The 16,914-nt window shown below is 39.0% G+C and overlaps 1 protein-coding gene across 4 annotated transcripts in view; it reads left to right on the top strand.

Moving 5' to 3' along the window:
• GRM8 (glutamate metabotropic receptor 8) overlaps nt 1-16,914 on the top strand; it is a 949,955-nt gene that overhangs the window by 166,139 nt on the left and 766,902 nt on the right. For all 4 annotated transcript variants that reach the window (XM_055146111.1, XM_055146103.1, XM_004608293.2 and 1 more), the window contains exon 3: nt 15,630-15,846. In XM_055146111.1, the coding sequence (XP_055002086.1) occupies nt 15,630-15,846 (217 nt within the window). The remainder of the gene's footprint in view (nt 1-15,629; nt 15,847-16,914) is intronic.

The raw sequence follows: 16,914 nt of genomic DNA, 5'->3' as shown, positions 1-16,914 counted from the left end.
TTTTTCATGTGCCAGCTTAATGTCATTTCCTTAGGGAATCCTTCCTAGTCTCCAAACCTGATGACTTACTCACAGCAGCCCGGCTTTCTGTCATACATGCTTGCCAGTGACTGTGAACTGTTTATTTGGGTGATGGTTTACTTATTTAATGCCCCTCATTCACCCCCTGACCATATGCTCCATGCACCTGGGAGCACAACGTGTTCTGTTCTTCCCTCTTGCCAAAGTCTTGGTGACCTCTCGGTGCACAGTGGAAGCCCTTTTATTGAATTAAGGACCAAAAAGTAACCATTAAAGACATTAAGTTTAGGGGCTGGAGTGATAGCACAGCGGGTAGGGCGTTCGCCTTGCACGAGGCCAACCCAGGTTGAATCCCAGCATCCCATATGGTCCCCTGAGCACCGCCAGGAGTAATTTCTGAGTGCAGAGCCAGGAGTGACACCTGTGCCGATATCGCTGTGTGTGACTCGAAAAGCAAAAAAAAAATTAAATTTAATCACAAATCTGAAAATAGCTGTGTGTGTTAGAGTGACCTTTTAAATGTGTAATATTGCGCATGCACTGGTTACTTATCATTTTTTACATACAGGGAGGACTGAGATATATGGGAATCAGGAAAAAGAGCGTTTGCTTTAAAAATTTTTTTTTAATAAGGAAAACCTGGAGATCAGAATAATTTGCAGGTGTAGAAGGGAATAGTGAAGTTCCTTTCTCAAAAAGTGAAGGTTCGGAGTGGGAGACATAGCTTAAGGGGCCAGAGCACTTCTGTCATGTGTGCGTCACATCCTGAATGTGATCTCTGGCACTGTAGCATTCCCATCACCACCAGAGGCCCCCGAGAACCACCAGCTCCTAGGTCTGGCCATCTGGCCCATCTGACCAAGTGTAGTCCCTGGGACCCCTAAATTTTTTTTTTTAGTTTATTTTTAATTAGAGAGTCATCGTGAGGGTACAGTTACAGATCCATACATCTTTGCGCTCATGCTTCCCCCATACAAAGTTCGATAACCCATCCCTTCACCAGTGCCCATTCTCCACCACCCGTAAACCCAACATCCCTCCCCCCCTCCCCAGTCCTGTCTCCCCCCACCCCACCCTGCCACTATGGCAGGGAATTCCCTTTTGTTCTCTCTCTCTGATTAGGTGTTGTGGTTTGCAATAAAGGTGCTGAGTGGCCATTGTGTTCAGTCTCTAGTCTGTATTCCGCCCGCCTCACCCTTCCCCCACAAGACCTCCAACCACATTTTACTTGGTGGTCCCTTCCCTGAGTTACCCAGAATGAGAGACCAGCCTCCAAGCCATGGAAACAATCTCCTGGTACTTATTTCTACTATTCTTGGGTGTTAGTCTTATAGTCTATTATTCTATATTCCACAGATGAGTGCAATCTTTCTATGTCTGTCTCTCTCTTTCTGACTCATTTCACTTAGCATGATACTTTCCATGTTGATCCACTTATATGCAAACGTCATGACCTCATTTTTTCTAACAGCTGCATAGTATTCCATTGTATAGATGTACCAGAGTTTCTTCAACCAGTCATCTGTTCTAGGGCACTCGGGTTTTTTCCAGATTCTGGCTATTGTAAACAGTGCTGCGGTGAACATATAAGTGCATATGTCACCTCGACTATACTTTTTGGCTTTTCTGGGATATATTCACAGCAGTGGGACCCCTAAATTTTGGAGTCTCCAAAGGAAGTTTAACATCAAATGTGATTTCAGAATACTCGGGTGCATCTGTTCTGCGGGACTGGAAAGGGTATGGCAATGAAGACACTTGCCCCGCATGCAAGCTGACCTACGTTGATCCCTGACATCTCACATGTTCGCTCCAGCTCCACCAGGAGTGATTTCTGAGCAGAGAGCTCTAAGTCAGCCCTAGCATTGTTCGGTGTGGCCCCCAAATCAAAACCCAAACAAAAAATTTCCATCCTACTATTATCGATTTTAACAATTCTTCCCCATAGGAGATGCTATGCTTTCTCATTGCAAAATGTAATTAACAGATGTAAAAAAAAAATCTTATATGGTATAATTGTGGTTGCTTATGTGTAAATTCATGTTTCTGGGTTGCTTGTCCTTCATTTTAAATAAACAGGTTAGAGGTCAAATATCATTACCAGTTTGGTTAAAATCATATTTTAAAAAATAGATCACTGATATTTTATTTCAAAAAGAGATTATTTTCATTTAAAATTATAGTTAGCTTATAATATTATTCACGTTTTTGGCATTAATGTACAAAAATCATGGTACACTGTCTTTGACATGTCTGTTACTCTGATCTCGTCTTCTCCCTGTCCCTATGTCATCTCTGGTCAGGCATTCCTTCCTTCCCACCTCTAATCCCACTCTTAATTGACATTTGTGGTCTTAGGGCATATTGTGTCTTGTCCCTTTGCACTACTCATGAGCTAGAAATCCTCCACATTAACTAAAAATGATATATAGCAAAAAATATGTACATATTGCAGCTCTTAGAATAATGGAAGCAAAGGAAGCCAGGATATGAAATCAACACAAATACCCTATAGCAGATGGATATATAGAGGATAATTTGCAGCCACAAGAAAATATAAAGTCATACAGTTCACGGCAGCTGGCATGGAATCGGAAGATGTCATGCTGAGTGAAATCGGCAGATGCAGGACTTATACTGGATGAGTTCTGGTAATTTGTTTCTTGGTGAACCATTCATCTGTGGTTCACCAAGAAACAAATCACAAGTATGAACAATATCAATCCAAAAGAAATTCTAACTTAACCAACCTAATTTTAGATTTGCAAATTTCAATCAAGAAGTCAAAATGTCTTATGGATAGGTTTGCTAAGGGGATTTGAAATAATCAACTTTTTTTTTTAATTTAGGTACTGTGTTTTCTAGTACTGCTAATAAGAGTTTTAGGAATGCTGTGTTCCAGGACCACACCTACTACCAGAATGTTGGTGTCCCTCCACCAGTGTCTCAGGATTCCTTCTACCGCCTCCGTCCCATCTCCTTAGTAAACTCAGTTCTGTAAGCAAACTCTCTGGTCTTCTGCCATTGTCTTTTTCTTATTTTCTTATTTTGTTTCTTTATATTTCACATATGACAGAGATCATTCTGTATTTATCCTTCTCCCTCTGAGTGACTTCACTGAACTTCCAATTCAAGTCATATAGCAGCAAATTGCATATTTTTATCTTTTCTTATAGCATAGTAGAATTCATTTGTGTATATATACATTACAATTTCTTTTTTATTGAATCACCATTAGAATAATAGGTACAAAGTTGTTCCTAATTTGATTTCAGTCATACAATGTTCCAACACCTGTCCCTTCACCAGTGTACATTTCCCACTACAATTTCCCAATTTCCCTGAACCCACCCCAGCCTGCTTATGTGGCAGCACTTCCCATACCCCCCCTCTCTCTTTTTCTCTCTCTCTCTAATTTTGGAAATTATAGTTTGCAATACAGGTATTGAAAAATTATTATGTTTGTTCCTTTACCTACGTTCAGCCTTCAGAGTGATCATTTCCAACTATCATTGTCGTAGTGGTTCCTTCTCTATCCTAACTGCACCTCCCCCCACCACTTTAGGGAAACTTCCAACCAAGGACCAGTACTCCTGACCCTTGTCAGAAGTACCAAGGACAGTACTTCTGTCCTTGAGTATTAGTCTCATGCTGTTATTTTTTTTATCCCACAAGTGAGTACAATCATTCTATGTCTGACTCTCCTTCTGACTTGTTTCACTCAGCACAATACTCTCCTTGTCCATCCACTTATAAGTGAATTTCATGGACTTGATTTTTTCCTGATGGCTGTGTAGTATTCCATTGTGTAGATCTCTATAGTTTCTTTATCCAGTCTTATGTTCTCAGGCACTTGAGTTGTTTCCAGATTCTTGTTATTTTGAAAAGTGCTGCAATGAACATAGAAGTGCAGATGTTTTTTTTTTTTTGGAAGTGACACCACAATTTCTTTACCCATTGTTGGACATTTGGGTTGTTTCCAGCTCTTGGCTACTGTAAATAACGCTCAATTGCTGCCATGCTCATGGGCGAATTCCTGGAGCACACAGCCGCATTTGCAGCCACACAACATTTCATACTCTATACCACTGATTTACCAAGACAAGGACTTAATGGCTCAAGGGTGAAATACAGCAATCTTCACACACTTTCCTACAAGGAAAATCTTTGGTTCATTTTTAGTGGATTTTTCATAACAAGCAATACAAAATAAATTATTTAGGTCTTGCGTTGGGGGCATGCTTGTGGGGGTGGGGTCGAAACATTTGAAATAAGGTGATGAGAAGCTTTAATGGTGATGGGATTGGTGTTAGAATATGAAATGTAATAAATAATTGTGAACAATTGTATAAAATAAAAAAATATCATTTTTGGACTCAGGGTAGATGTTAAGAAGTAGAATTTATGAGTTGCATGTAAAATGTAAGCTTTTTTTGGGGGGGGGGCAAACTAAACAGTGTGCAGTGTTTATCCCTGGTATGTGCTCAGTGATCACTCCTGGCAGTGCTGAGGGGACTTTATCATGTCAGGGAACAAAACAGGGTTAGCAACATATGAGGTAAGAGCCTAAGCCCTGTTTTATCTATCTCTGGCTGGAAGCTTATTAATTTGGTTGTCCCAATATGACCTCTGTTCAACACTGCTTTTGGTTTCTGCATCCATTCTTTGTCCTCTAGGATCTGGAGGTGAGAGCAATACCTTTTGATTTACTTAGCTCCCATAACCATTCCTTACATACTGATCCTGCCTTGTAGTTAACCTCTCCATTAACTCTTCCCAGTTATAAACCCTCCTCAGATGCCCCAACTACAGCATGCTATCTGTTTTCTGTACTTACCTGATTCTTATAATACTCCTGAAAAAGTGATATGAATTGGTAGAATATCCAGATAGAATATATACATAAAATTTCTGGCATAGATAAATGCAAATGCAAAAGGGCAAGCCTGTGGTTTGAAGAACTGGGGATTCCGATGACTTGATCTTCATACTTGTCATTAAAACGTAAGATTCACTAGCAGCAACTGGTTGGTCTTTTTTGTGGGGAGGCATACCCAGCACTACTCAGGTCTTACTCCTGACTCTGTGCTCAGGGATCACTCATGGCGATGCTCAGGGCACTGCATAGTATAATGGGGATCAAACATGAATTGGCTTCATGCAAGGCAAATACTCTACCCATTGTATTATTGCTCCAGTCCACCAGTGGTAACTGGTTTTGAGTTATTTATCTAATAGAATGGATTGACCTTGTCATTCCCTCTTTGATTGGTGCTCTCTCTCTTTTTCTCTCTCTCTTTCTCTCTCTCTCTCACACACACATTTTGTTTTTAGGCTATATTTGGCTTAGTGATCAGGAGTCACTCCTGATGATAAGGGAACCATGTTGGGTATGGAACCTGGACCTTCCAATTGCAAGGCACATGCCCAGTTCTTTGAGTTCTCCTCCCAGTCCTGTTGTCTTTCTTTTCAGTTCTGAGGACAGTTCTGGTGTGGGATACTGGGTCTGCATCCTGGATCATTCTGGAAGTAAATGTGTGACCTTAAACCACCTGATATCATGTTTTACTCAGCTGTGTTAGCAACCTTCATTGTGAAAGGGAGGTAGATTTTGCCTTCTTTGAATAATCTGATATTAGGGAGAGGAATAAAAATACTCATAATAAAATTTCTTGATTTCTTTGACAGCTTGCATAATTTCCCATTTCAAGAGACTATTTTCCTCATCTTTTAGTAAATTTCACTGTACATCAAAATACAAAAGTTTGTGTCCGCCGAACCAACAGTGGGAATTCCTGTTCAGCTGTGAAGAAAGACAGGGACTAGATTTCCCATTAGATACTAGCTTGTACAAATAAGAAACTTAATGTAAAACCACAGCAATAGAAATTCTTTGAGCTGATCTTGGTTTGGGAGTAAAATGGTACTTCTTCACATTTTGGGGGAGCAAGTTCAGGGAAACCATCACATTTTTATTTTTGTCTTTCTTTCAGTATTCTTTCAGTATTTCTCTGTCTTTATGTTTCTCTCATTTCTTCCCCTGATCGTATCGTCATGGCCCTGAGAGAAGCATAGCGACCCAGGGCAGTGTGAGAAGAGGAATTCAGTCACAGTATTGACTTCCAGTCCCTACTGCTCATTGCTATCTAAATTCTGATTGTGTTCTCATGTTTTGCCACAAGCAACTAGTTGTTTTAATACCAGAGAACTGGTGAGTCTGGAAAGACTAAGTCAGTGATGGAATAATTTTGTTTCTCTAGTCCTGCTTTTGCAGTGACAACAAATCCATCCCAAGACCAGTTGGCAGGAAGTTCTCATAGTGATGGTTCTCATTGCGAAGGTCAGAATCACTCAAGTAGTGCTCGGGAAAAGCACTACCCCCTGAGGGAAGAGCAGAGCTTCAAGCTAATCTTTCACTGGAGAAAACTCATGATGCTATTGAACAGCATTGAGATCCTACTTTGCCAGCCTCCCCCACCATTAAGGTTGACAATCAATGGGCGAGGTTATTTGCAGAGATAAAAAAGAACAAAAACCCTTTTGTCAGGAATCAATGGTAAAGATGTGTGTGACTCAGGTCTTAAATTGTCTGTGTCTGCAAACCTGTCCTCAGATATGTGAATTTCTTTGCAGGAAGACTTCTTTTACTGTGATTCTGAGCGGCATCCTCTGAGCTGTGGTTTGGATGACTCATGGGTCGTTTAGGGTATCTTGGCTTCCCAGGGATCTTGGGTCATTCAGACATGGGATAATGGATACAGGATTCATGATAGTCTAAGTAGACACAGAATTTCAATCTTAGCGTCGGACTTTTCTATGCAAAACAGTGGGAAAATTTAATGGCAACTGGATTGGAATTGTAAGCTGTTTGAACCCTGGAAGAGAAATTTATGGTGTCTAAAAGTTTCCCCAGTCTCTTTGCATCTCCGTTCACTCTCTTGGGCAGTAAGATTCAACAACCAATGATAGGAGGAGACACAATCTATTTGGGAGAGGTAGATACTACTCTTAGCACTAGCAAGAATATTTGTTTAAAATAAATATTCATTTACAAGAATATTCACTTACAGAGCAGAAGAACCATATAATGAAAGAAAGGAACTGTGACTTAGAACATTGATTAGAAATGTGATTTATTATTATTCTAAATTTTTTTTAACAGCAGTAATATTGGTATTCAACATTATGTGTTTTTCAACATGATAAACCAACACCTTCATGTATTATATGTCTTTCCCCCAAAGCCAAGTTTTTGATCCTTATTCATAAAATTCATTCTTTAAAATTTATTCATTATAATTTTGGTAATGAATTTTTTTCTTTGCTTAAGTTTATAGTGTTGATATACAAAGTTTGCACACCACCAACAGCCCCGAACTACCCATGATTGTCCACTGTCATTATACCAATTCTCGTCCAAACAATTGATCTCTTTAAACCTAATTTACCACCTATCACCCCCTTCTCTTCTGGTAATGGTTTTACTCTTTTAATAAAAAATTTTGTTTTCTTTAGTATTCTTTCTTTTTGTGGGGTGCTTAGGGATACTTCTAGCTTGGAGCTGGGAGAACTATTTAGTACCATGGATTGAACACAGACCTCCAGCATACAAAGCATGTACTCTTCCTATTGAACTATCTCTCAGCCCTAGTTATCTCCCCCGCACCCCCCGTGTGTGTGTGTGTGTGTATGTGTGTTTGTGTGTGTATGTGTGTGTATATATTTGGGCCACACCTGGCAGTGCTCAGGGATTACTACTGGCTCTGCACTCAGGAATAACTTCTGGTGGTGCTCAAGGTACCCTATGGGATAGTAGGGATTGAACCAGGTCAGCTGCACAAAAGGCAAGTAAGTGCCTTAACTGCTATACTACTCTTGGGCCCAGCCCTTGTTATATTTCTTTACCTTCTACACATGATTAAAATCATGCTGTGTTTATCTTTCTCCACCCGACTTTTCTCATTAACCTAATTCCCCATTAATTCATGTGTGTTATGATCAATGACAGGATTTTGTCAGGTTTTCTTATAACTGAATGGTGTTCCATTGTATATACTTACCCCATATTTATTCTATAATTTGTCAATGGGCTGGAGCAATAGCACAGCAGGTAGGGCATTTGCCTTGCATGCGGCCGATTGGGGTTTGATTCCTTTGCCCCTTTCAGAGATCCCAGCAAGCTACCGAGAGTACCTTGCCCGCACATCAGAGCCTGGCAAGCTACCCGTGGTGTATTTGGTATGCCAAAAACAGTAACTGCGACTCTCACAATCGAGACGTTACTGGTGCCTGCTCGAGCAAATCAATGAGCAACGGGATGACAAGTGACAATTTGTCAATGGAAATTAAGTTTTTCCAACTCTTGTTGTGAATGATACTGTTATGAACATGAGGATGAATATATTTCTTTTAATTAGTATATTGTATTTTTCATGTAAGTGTCCAGATGTGGAACAATTGCTTTATAAGTGGAAATAAATGTAACCTTCATTCTTATACAAAGTATATTAAAGCCTACATCTATTATATTTTCAAATTGTTATGAAGTTTTCATGGCCATTTTTAGCATTTCAAGAAGTTCAATGCCATTTGTGTCCTTGCCTAATGCCATGTCTGCATGGCCAAGACTGAAATGCTATTCAGTTAGTTTGGACAAGAATTCTATCAATTCTACTGTCTCAACTTTGTGACAACAGATATGCTGATCAGAAGCTTTAGAAGATCAAGAGAGTGAGATGAAATGTGTGATTTTTTCACCTCATCTTACATTAGAATTCAATATTAGAAGTCTCATTTCAAAATTAGAATTCATGGGGAAAAATTGTAAGAAGACTCACATATCAGCTATTTTTTCAGTGAGAACTTATGAACTCCTTCTAGGCTAGATGCCCATGTTACTTTTATGAAAATACAAAAAAGATTTTAGTAATCAGAATGTATAAATTAATTAGGCTGTGATTAGTCTAATGAAGGAAGTGAATGGGGTTATAGGGTGCTAAAGGGAATGGGAGACCAAGATAGATGGGATTGTCAGGGAATATCTGTTGAAGAGAAGATATTTGAGTTTGAGCTGAAGGATGAGACAAGCCTGGAAGGATTTGGATAAAGGCTACACAATGTTAGGAATCAGGTGAAGAACATGGGCTTGCTGGGGCCAGGGGAAAGAAAGGATAGTGGTGTTGCTTACTGAGTTAGAGGGGTGGTCAGATGCCTCATTGCAAGGGGCTTTCGGCAAGAGGTTTGCCCTTCATTCTGAGAGCAATGGGGAATGCCTTAAAGGGTATGAACAGTATTTTGATGTAATCTGTATTTTGTTTAAAGGAATAAGTTGGTTGCTGGTATGGGGTGTTTGAGAGAGATTAGAAAGGAAGTAAGACGAATAATGAGTTTTTTTTTCAAGAATAGAGACACCACAGGAGCTTGCATTAAAGCATGACTTTTGGCTCTTCCACTCCTCAGGAATAGACTGAGACAGCTATAATTGAACTTCATACATTATTTCCCATGTCTTTTCTCTTTAAGGATGCATTTGAAATAGAACTTTTCCCTCCTTGAGACTGAAGTCAAACTTGTAGAACCTGTTAGGGTATGTAAACTCAAGATTCACAAAGTAACTAGCTAAATGTGGATCATGTGTTTTATTGACAGCTGGGTAAATACCAAATGTGTCCTCGCATATTTGGCTGTATTTTAAGAAACTGAACTGCAAAAAATTCAGTGTAGACCTGAAGTCAAAACAGGTTCTACTCCTCCCCTATCACATTTCAACGTTGGGAGTCACTTATGCCTGCTCAAAAGACAGGAAGTCCAATGCATATGGTGTTTTGAGTTCTCTTATATGCTGGGTTATCAGTGTAATATGAGGAGCTGGGTTTCCTCCCCATTGAGAAAGCCCTGTCTCTGTACTCCACAGAGAGAAGAAGCCTGAATAGTGTGTAGGCAGCTCAGTGAATGAAGGGAGAGCTGTTACTTACTCTTGTCCAATAAACATAGAATTCTGATCTTCCATAAAGTGTCCCCTCTGCATTAAGAGGAGTAAGTAGTGGAGATCTAGGTAGAAAATATGTTTTGGAACTCTCTAAGAAGTGCCAATATGAAGGTAGGATGCTCCTTTTTGGATGATGAAATGAAAATGTAGAGGAGAATTTTTCCCCCCTCATGAAAACAATTATTAGAGAAGTGGAAGCAAAAACAGTGTCTTAAGGGGTCAGAGAGATGGTTCAGGAGGTAAGTCACTTACATTGTTTGCCGCCTACCTGGGTTTTATTCCAAGTATTGTATATAGTCCTCTAAACCCCACCATGTTTGATCCCTGAGCACAGAGCCAGGAGTAAACCCTTATGGTGTGGCTCAAAAACTACCACATTATTTTTCTAAATGAATGTATAATAATGGTTCTCTTGAGTTATAAAATTTATTACTTTAAATATGCTTTATTTGGACATTAAAATAAAGTCTTATTTTAAGAAGTATCACGATCTCACAGTGATTCCATTAAAAGATAAATACAATTTTAAAAGTATCGTAATCTTAAATTTCAATACAAGAAAACAGGAAATTAAAAAAAAACCAACATGGTAGATTTTTCTAATGCATATAGTTTTGTGCCCTAAGGCATTGAAAGATAAGTAAAGGAAACCATAATGAGGGCAATGGAAGAGAAGCTAGAAAGGGAAAGTGCCTAGCAAGGGATTAAGAGATTAGGGTAAGGGAGCAAAAGTGGAGAACACCAGAAGCTCAGGAGTGACTCAGAGGTCCATATAAGAGTGCCAGGAAGGAAACAGTCTTGGTTGTGTGCAAGACAAACAAGTGTGTCATCTCCTCTACTATCTCTAAACCTCAGGCAAGAGTTTTGGCTGTGGATGGAGGTTTGGAGAAGCACCAAGCCTTTTGGGTAGAGCCGTGGAATGAATACATAGATTTCTGCCTCTTCCAGCCCTCCTATCTCCTGTTTCTGTCACTCACTGACCAAACTCAGCTTAAAGTCTAATGTGTAAGACCTGAAGTGAGACAGTTATAGACAACCTCTTAAGGCATATTTATATACACACACACAGATGGAAAAGGATCTAGAGCCTGAATCTTAAATAGATAGCAAGGTAAAGAAACCATGTGGTTGAGTATCAAAAATTACTGCCATAGTTTAATTTATGAGTCCAGTTTAATTTATCCCAACTCACTCATTGAACAATAATCTAATAATACGCAACAACAGATACTTTGTTCTGTGGAGACTCATAGGTCAGAACACAATCATGATTCTAAAGTTGGATGGTGGAAGCTCTGGGAGTGAGCAGAAAAGATCCTGATAGAGTCAGAGAATGTTTTCCCCTGGGGCAGGTGACTTGTGAGCTGGATATTGAACTTGTGTAGAAGATCACCAAGTGGAGGAGAGCAGAAAGTGTTTTTTTCACAAGGAACAGTAGGGACTGGGCTACAGATACTGGGAGAAAATATAATAGGAAAGATGTGAAGTTAGGAAGTGGAATGGGCTGGTGTAAAATCAGAGCTATGTGAATCAGACTGAATACTTTGAGTATATAGTTTGGATGGGTAAGTGACAATTTTGTTACACGGTTACTTCTTACAAAAGATGAGTGATGCAGGATGCTTTCCCTGATTCCCTGTGTTATGTTTCCTTCTTTTTACTTTTCCTTCCTCTCTATTTGTATTCCTCAGCCACCATATTTTTTTCCTTGTGATTGTTCTTCCTAGTGGATGAAATCTTCAGGCTTAAGGGATAAGTTAGGATGAATTTAATAGGGTGAAAAGAAAAATAAACATTTTAGGTTGCCAGAAGAGGCTTAATTTGAGGAGAGTGGTAATACTGGGGATGCTGGCACAGAAATTAAAATGCTTGATGAGCAAAAATGCTTAGTGTTTGACCACAACAAAATAAAACTGAGACGTGACTTCATGAAAACTTGAAAAGTTGCCTTGCAATACTATCTGTGTATCCTAATGTCTATTGTCAAGTGCTGCAGAGCGAAACTCGAGTGAATGACAAGACAGGCAGGTCCTCGCATGCTACTCTCCTGCACATCGATCTGTAAAGACAAAGCTCCTCAAGACTTTGGGGAGAACATCCTTTACCTAATTATTTCAAACAACCATTTTCTATCTGCACTTTTATTTTATATACCTTTACACCTGTTTAATTAATCCAAAACACGATGCTGACTGCTAATTAAACAGCCCCGAAAGTGACTGACTGAAGGTAGTAATTTGAGATAATTAGTTTTGGTTTCAAACACTCCATTTTCACACTTTGTGAGCATTTTTAGAAAAGGGTGGCTCATTATTATGGTCAGGGTGGGAGCTTGTGGAAAGCATTTTCCTGCTGGACTGAGGAAGCGGGAGGAATTGTTTTATAAATTCAAATAGGACAAGGACATAGGATAGTGCTGTAGACTTTGTTATAGGATGCTCCCCACACCCCCGCTCACAGGCCCACAAAGAAAACATGCACATAAAATTACTTCCAAAGTGAACATTAGTATGCCAAACATATAAATTCACATGATTTTGGTCTATCGGAAAGCTATAATAATAAGGGGTATATGTCACCCCTTTATATGTTCACCAGAACATATAAATTCACATGATTTTGGTCTATCGGAAAGCTATAATAATAAGGGGTATATGTCACCCCTTTATATGTTCACCAGAACATATACATTCACATGATTTTGGTCTATTGGAAAGCTATAATAATAAGGGATATATGTCACCAGGTCTCTAATAGTTTCTTTCCTAGGTCATTTTAGAAGTGGATAAGGAAAGGTGAAAAAGATCCAGGCTTGGTGTATGGCTTGAGATTTTCAGGGCACATATCCCAAGCAAGGGAGACATCTACCAATGGGGTCACCATGTTTGACAGAGAAAGCAAAGGAGTTTGTACTGATTTTAATGGTTTCTCAACTTTAGTAAGAAAGTTAATATGATTCCATTAGAAGAGGATGAGGAAGAATGTGGGGTTCAATCATGGTTACACCAATACTGTCACAAGTTACACAGCAGCCGAATTATGTCCTTAGCAGCACCCTGGAGAGCTCCGAACACACACTGTTCCATGGCGGAGTCTTTTTTACATAGGGAAGTTTACTGTTCCTTCAGTGTCCACCTTTATAAAGTAGAAGTCTCTAGAACAAAAAAAAAATTACCTAGACATTGAGGGCTTTGCAACAACTCTTAAGAGAATCCAGAAACATCTATAGAATTGAAAGTTATTTGACTCAGAGGTGATAAAAGCCTGGTTTGGGAAGATGAACTTACCTCCTCTGATCTTAGAACACTGAGGTAAGCTGCAGGTTTCCATGAAGAGAAAAAAATCTCATTGTGTTCATTATGCATCACACGTGTATCTTTAAGAAAGAAACGTGTATCTTAAGAAAGAGTCATTTTGAGCTCAGATCTCTCACTTAGTCCACAGTGGGAGAGTAGAGTAGTCCGAGTTGTAAAGCTGCATACTTTCCACCCTACCTCACCCTCAAGCCACCTTTATTCCTCAGTCTTTCCTTGGATGATCATGTGCGCTTCCGTGACTTGAACTACTATCTTTGTCTGCTCTGTCTGACCCCCTATCCTTATCTCTAGTCCCAAAGACTCTCCTAAACTCTGGATCCTTCAATACTATTGCCTACTTCGTAGTTGTTTTTTTAATTTTCTCAGAGGGACTTCAAAAGAAGCAGATTGCAAGTTAAAATCACTGGGGTTGTGGAGTTAGCTATTTTGGTAAAGCAAATGTCAGATACAGTCTCAGGCAAATAGCCACAGCGTTTTTTGATGGAACAGTCAAATCTTCCCTTCCTCTTCTTTTTCTTTCTCCTAATCTTCCTCTTGTCAATTTTTGTGAATAGAAAATGTTATATTTCCATGTACCAAAACTAGGTAGTTCGTCCACATTTCTTATCCTCTGTAATTGGCCTAGATTTTTTAGAGTCATTGGTTCTAGGCCCTTCCTTTCAGATATTTCCTCCCAATATCTCAGTTCACTTCCTACAGTTTCTTACTTAGATTTATTTTATAGTTTTCTGATGAGTTGTCTAGCATCAAGTGCGGCCTCCCTTTATTTTCCTCTTTAATTATCTCTAGGTGTGGGACAGGCACACCTGCATCTGACTCTACAGAATGAGTCAGAATCTCCAGGAATGGTGTTACCTTGGTGCATAATGAAATTTCAGGGCTACTATTCTCCCCATTGAGGCCAATGGTATTTTTCTAAAGCAAAATTTGGATATGTCACACTCTTGGTTACCATCATTGTGGGCTTCCCATATCCTTGATGATAAAATTCACACTCCTTTGTCATACAGGACTAGCTAGCCCTTTGTCACTTGGTTTCTGCCTGGCTCTGCAGTGTTATTTTGTGACATCTCTCCTTGATATCCCATGTTCCTTCCATGAGAAAACTGCAGTTCCAGAATCTACTATGCCTTTCCTTGACTCCTAGTGTTCAGATGTGCAGTTTCTTTGAAATGAAATGTTTGTCAGACATGCTGCATCTTCTGTGACTCTGTATGTCTCTTCACTGTACTTCTTTAGCATTCTTCATGTGTTGTTTTCATCATTGTACATTTCACTGGTGGCATAAAAATCTTCATTTGGATATATGAATGAATGTTACATTTTAAAGAATTTTTAGGGAGAACATTTTCCTCTATAGTTTGTTGTTTCATTAAAATTTATTTAGGAGAAACAAGATAAAGATTCCTAATTTTGAAAATCTAGTAATCCACTCTATCTTTACCAGAAAATAGTTTATATTCCTAAAAATGATGGTATAGATTTCTGTTCGGTAATAGGGGAGGTGGGGAAGTAGCAAGATGTTTTTATTAGAAGACACATGGCTGGTTTTTCCAAATATTTTTTGTCACACTCAAGGATTATGTCTATAAATGGTGACTAGACTTATAAAACTATAAATTTAAAATAATTTACCATAAATATAATTCTAAGACTGAAAATGGAATCAAAATGTAAAAAAATCTTATACTAATTCTCTGTTCTCATTGCATAGTATTTATGTCCTCAGGCCAAAGACATTTTCAGAAGTGACCTTTTCTTATGCACACATGTTCTGCACCTTCATTTCTACACCAGAACTAATCATGTATAGACTAAAAGAGCAACAACAACACAAAGCACAAGTGTTTTGCTTTGGCTTCAACAATTATAAAACCTGAAACAAAACTACCCTTTTTTCATGTTTTGTTTCTTTAGAAATGAGCTTTCCAAGGAAATGAGTCTATAGATTCTTACAAAATACTTTCTAATTAAACTCTTGATCATAAAACCATATTTTAGCTTCTGGCTAATATGCGTAGGTTTGTGATACAGATATTTCCTGCTATTCAAAAAGTAGAATGTTCCTATTTTGTATGATACAATAGGTTACTCTGAGGATCGGGGAGCACTCTTGCCATTAATTTATATGGGAAAAAGTTTTGAGCCTTGCCAGACCCTAAAGATGCTCTGCAGGGTTGTAGGAATGCTCTTCTTTTGGATATTGGGGGAAACCTGTAGGACATTGGCTATTCAGTCTCTTGTGAGAATTCATCATTCCACCACTTTCTCATGGGTGAAGTGACCTGCTATTTGTTTTGCAGATACCTCAAATCAGCTATGCATCCACAGCCCCAGAGCTTAGTGATAACACCAGGTATGACTTCTTCTCTCGGGTGGTTCCACCTGACTCCTACCAAGCTCAAGCCATGGTGGACATTGTGACCGAATTGGGGTGGAATTATGTGTCAACACTGGCATCCGAAGGCAACTATGGAGAGAGTGGCGTGGAGGCCTTCACTCAGATCTCGAGGGAGATTGGTAAGTGTGTATTTATCAGATGATTGGATTTGGACATGACAGGTTGTGAAATTCTGAGCCTCTCCAATTGCTCTGGGGTCTGTGTGGAATAATTAGAGCTCCTACAGATGCATGACCTAGGCTGTCCACTCTCGGGGGAAGCTGGATTTGTTATAAATGATGTTGTTGTTCATGGTCTATCAAGGTGACACTTGACTGCTAATTTAGGAAATAGAGCTCCTGACTGAGGCAAGCATTTTTTAAAGTTGTCTGTTTTGACGAGGGAATTTGTTGGCGCATTAGAGCCACTGTAAATTTGAATAAATGACATACTGTTTGATTGTTCTAGATGGAAGTTTACATTAGCAAGTCATTAAATTAAAAAAAAAGGCAGTGGGATTTAATATCCCACTCTATAGGGATTAAGATGGGTAATCATTTAAAAACAATACTGAAGTAGCCCCCAAGGCTATACTTTAAGTGATATTTTTATTGTCATATTTGACTTTTTGAATTCTTTTCTCATCCTCCGCTTAAAACTTCAGTGAGATGAAGGACAAACTGTAAAAAAATTAATTAGAACAAATGTTGATCAGCTCTATCCCGGGCCTTTTTCAAGACTCTTGTCCAACTTCCTGTAAGCATTTTACCTTATCTATGTCCAGCCATGGGCTTGTGAATGCTTTGTTATTTGGAATAAAGAAAGAATAAGATCAGAACCAACTAAGTGTGTGGATTTCTTTTTTTCCTTTTTGTTTTTGGGTCACATCTGACAATGCTCAGAGGTTACCTTGGTGCTGCATGAGATACCATAGGGGATATTCTCACTGGGTGGGCGGTGTGCAAGGCAAGCACCCTACTCGATATACTATGCTCCCGTGTCTGCGCAAATCTTATGGCTGATTTGTCAATGGTATCACTTTGAAAAGTGACATGTTATGATAACTTAACAAGTACAAATATTTTTTAAAAATTAATTAAACTTACATGTTTTTTTCTATGAGTAGTAATGGTGAAAAAATTAAGAGTGCCTATTGATATTGGAGGGAAGCTGTTTTTGAGAAATTTTAAACTGGAAGGAAAAACTTA

The sequence above is a fragment of the Sorex araneus genome, chromosome 1 (genome assembly GCF_027595985.1).
Source record: "Sorex araneus isolate mSorAra2 chromosome 1, mSorAra2.pri, whole genome shotgun sequence".
Lineage (NCBI taxonomy): Eukaryota > Metazoa > Chordata > Mammalia > Eulipotyphla > Soricidae > Sorex > Sorex araneus.
The sequence above is the reverse complement of the archived record's forward strand: the minus strand, read 5'-3'. Positions and strand labels throughout refer to the sequence as shown.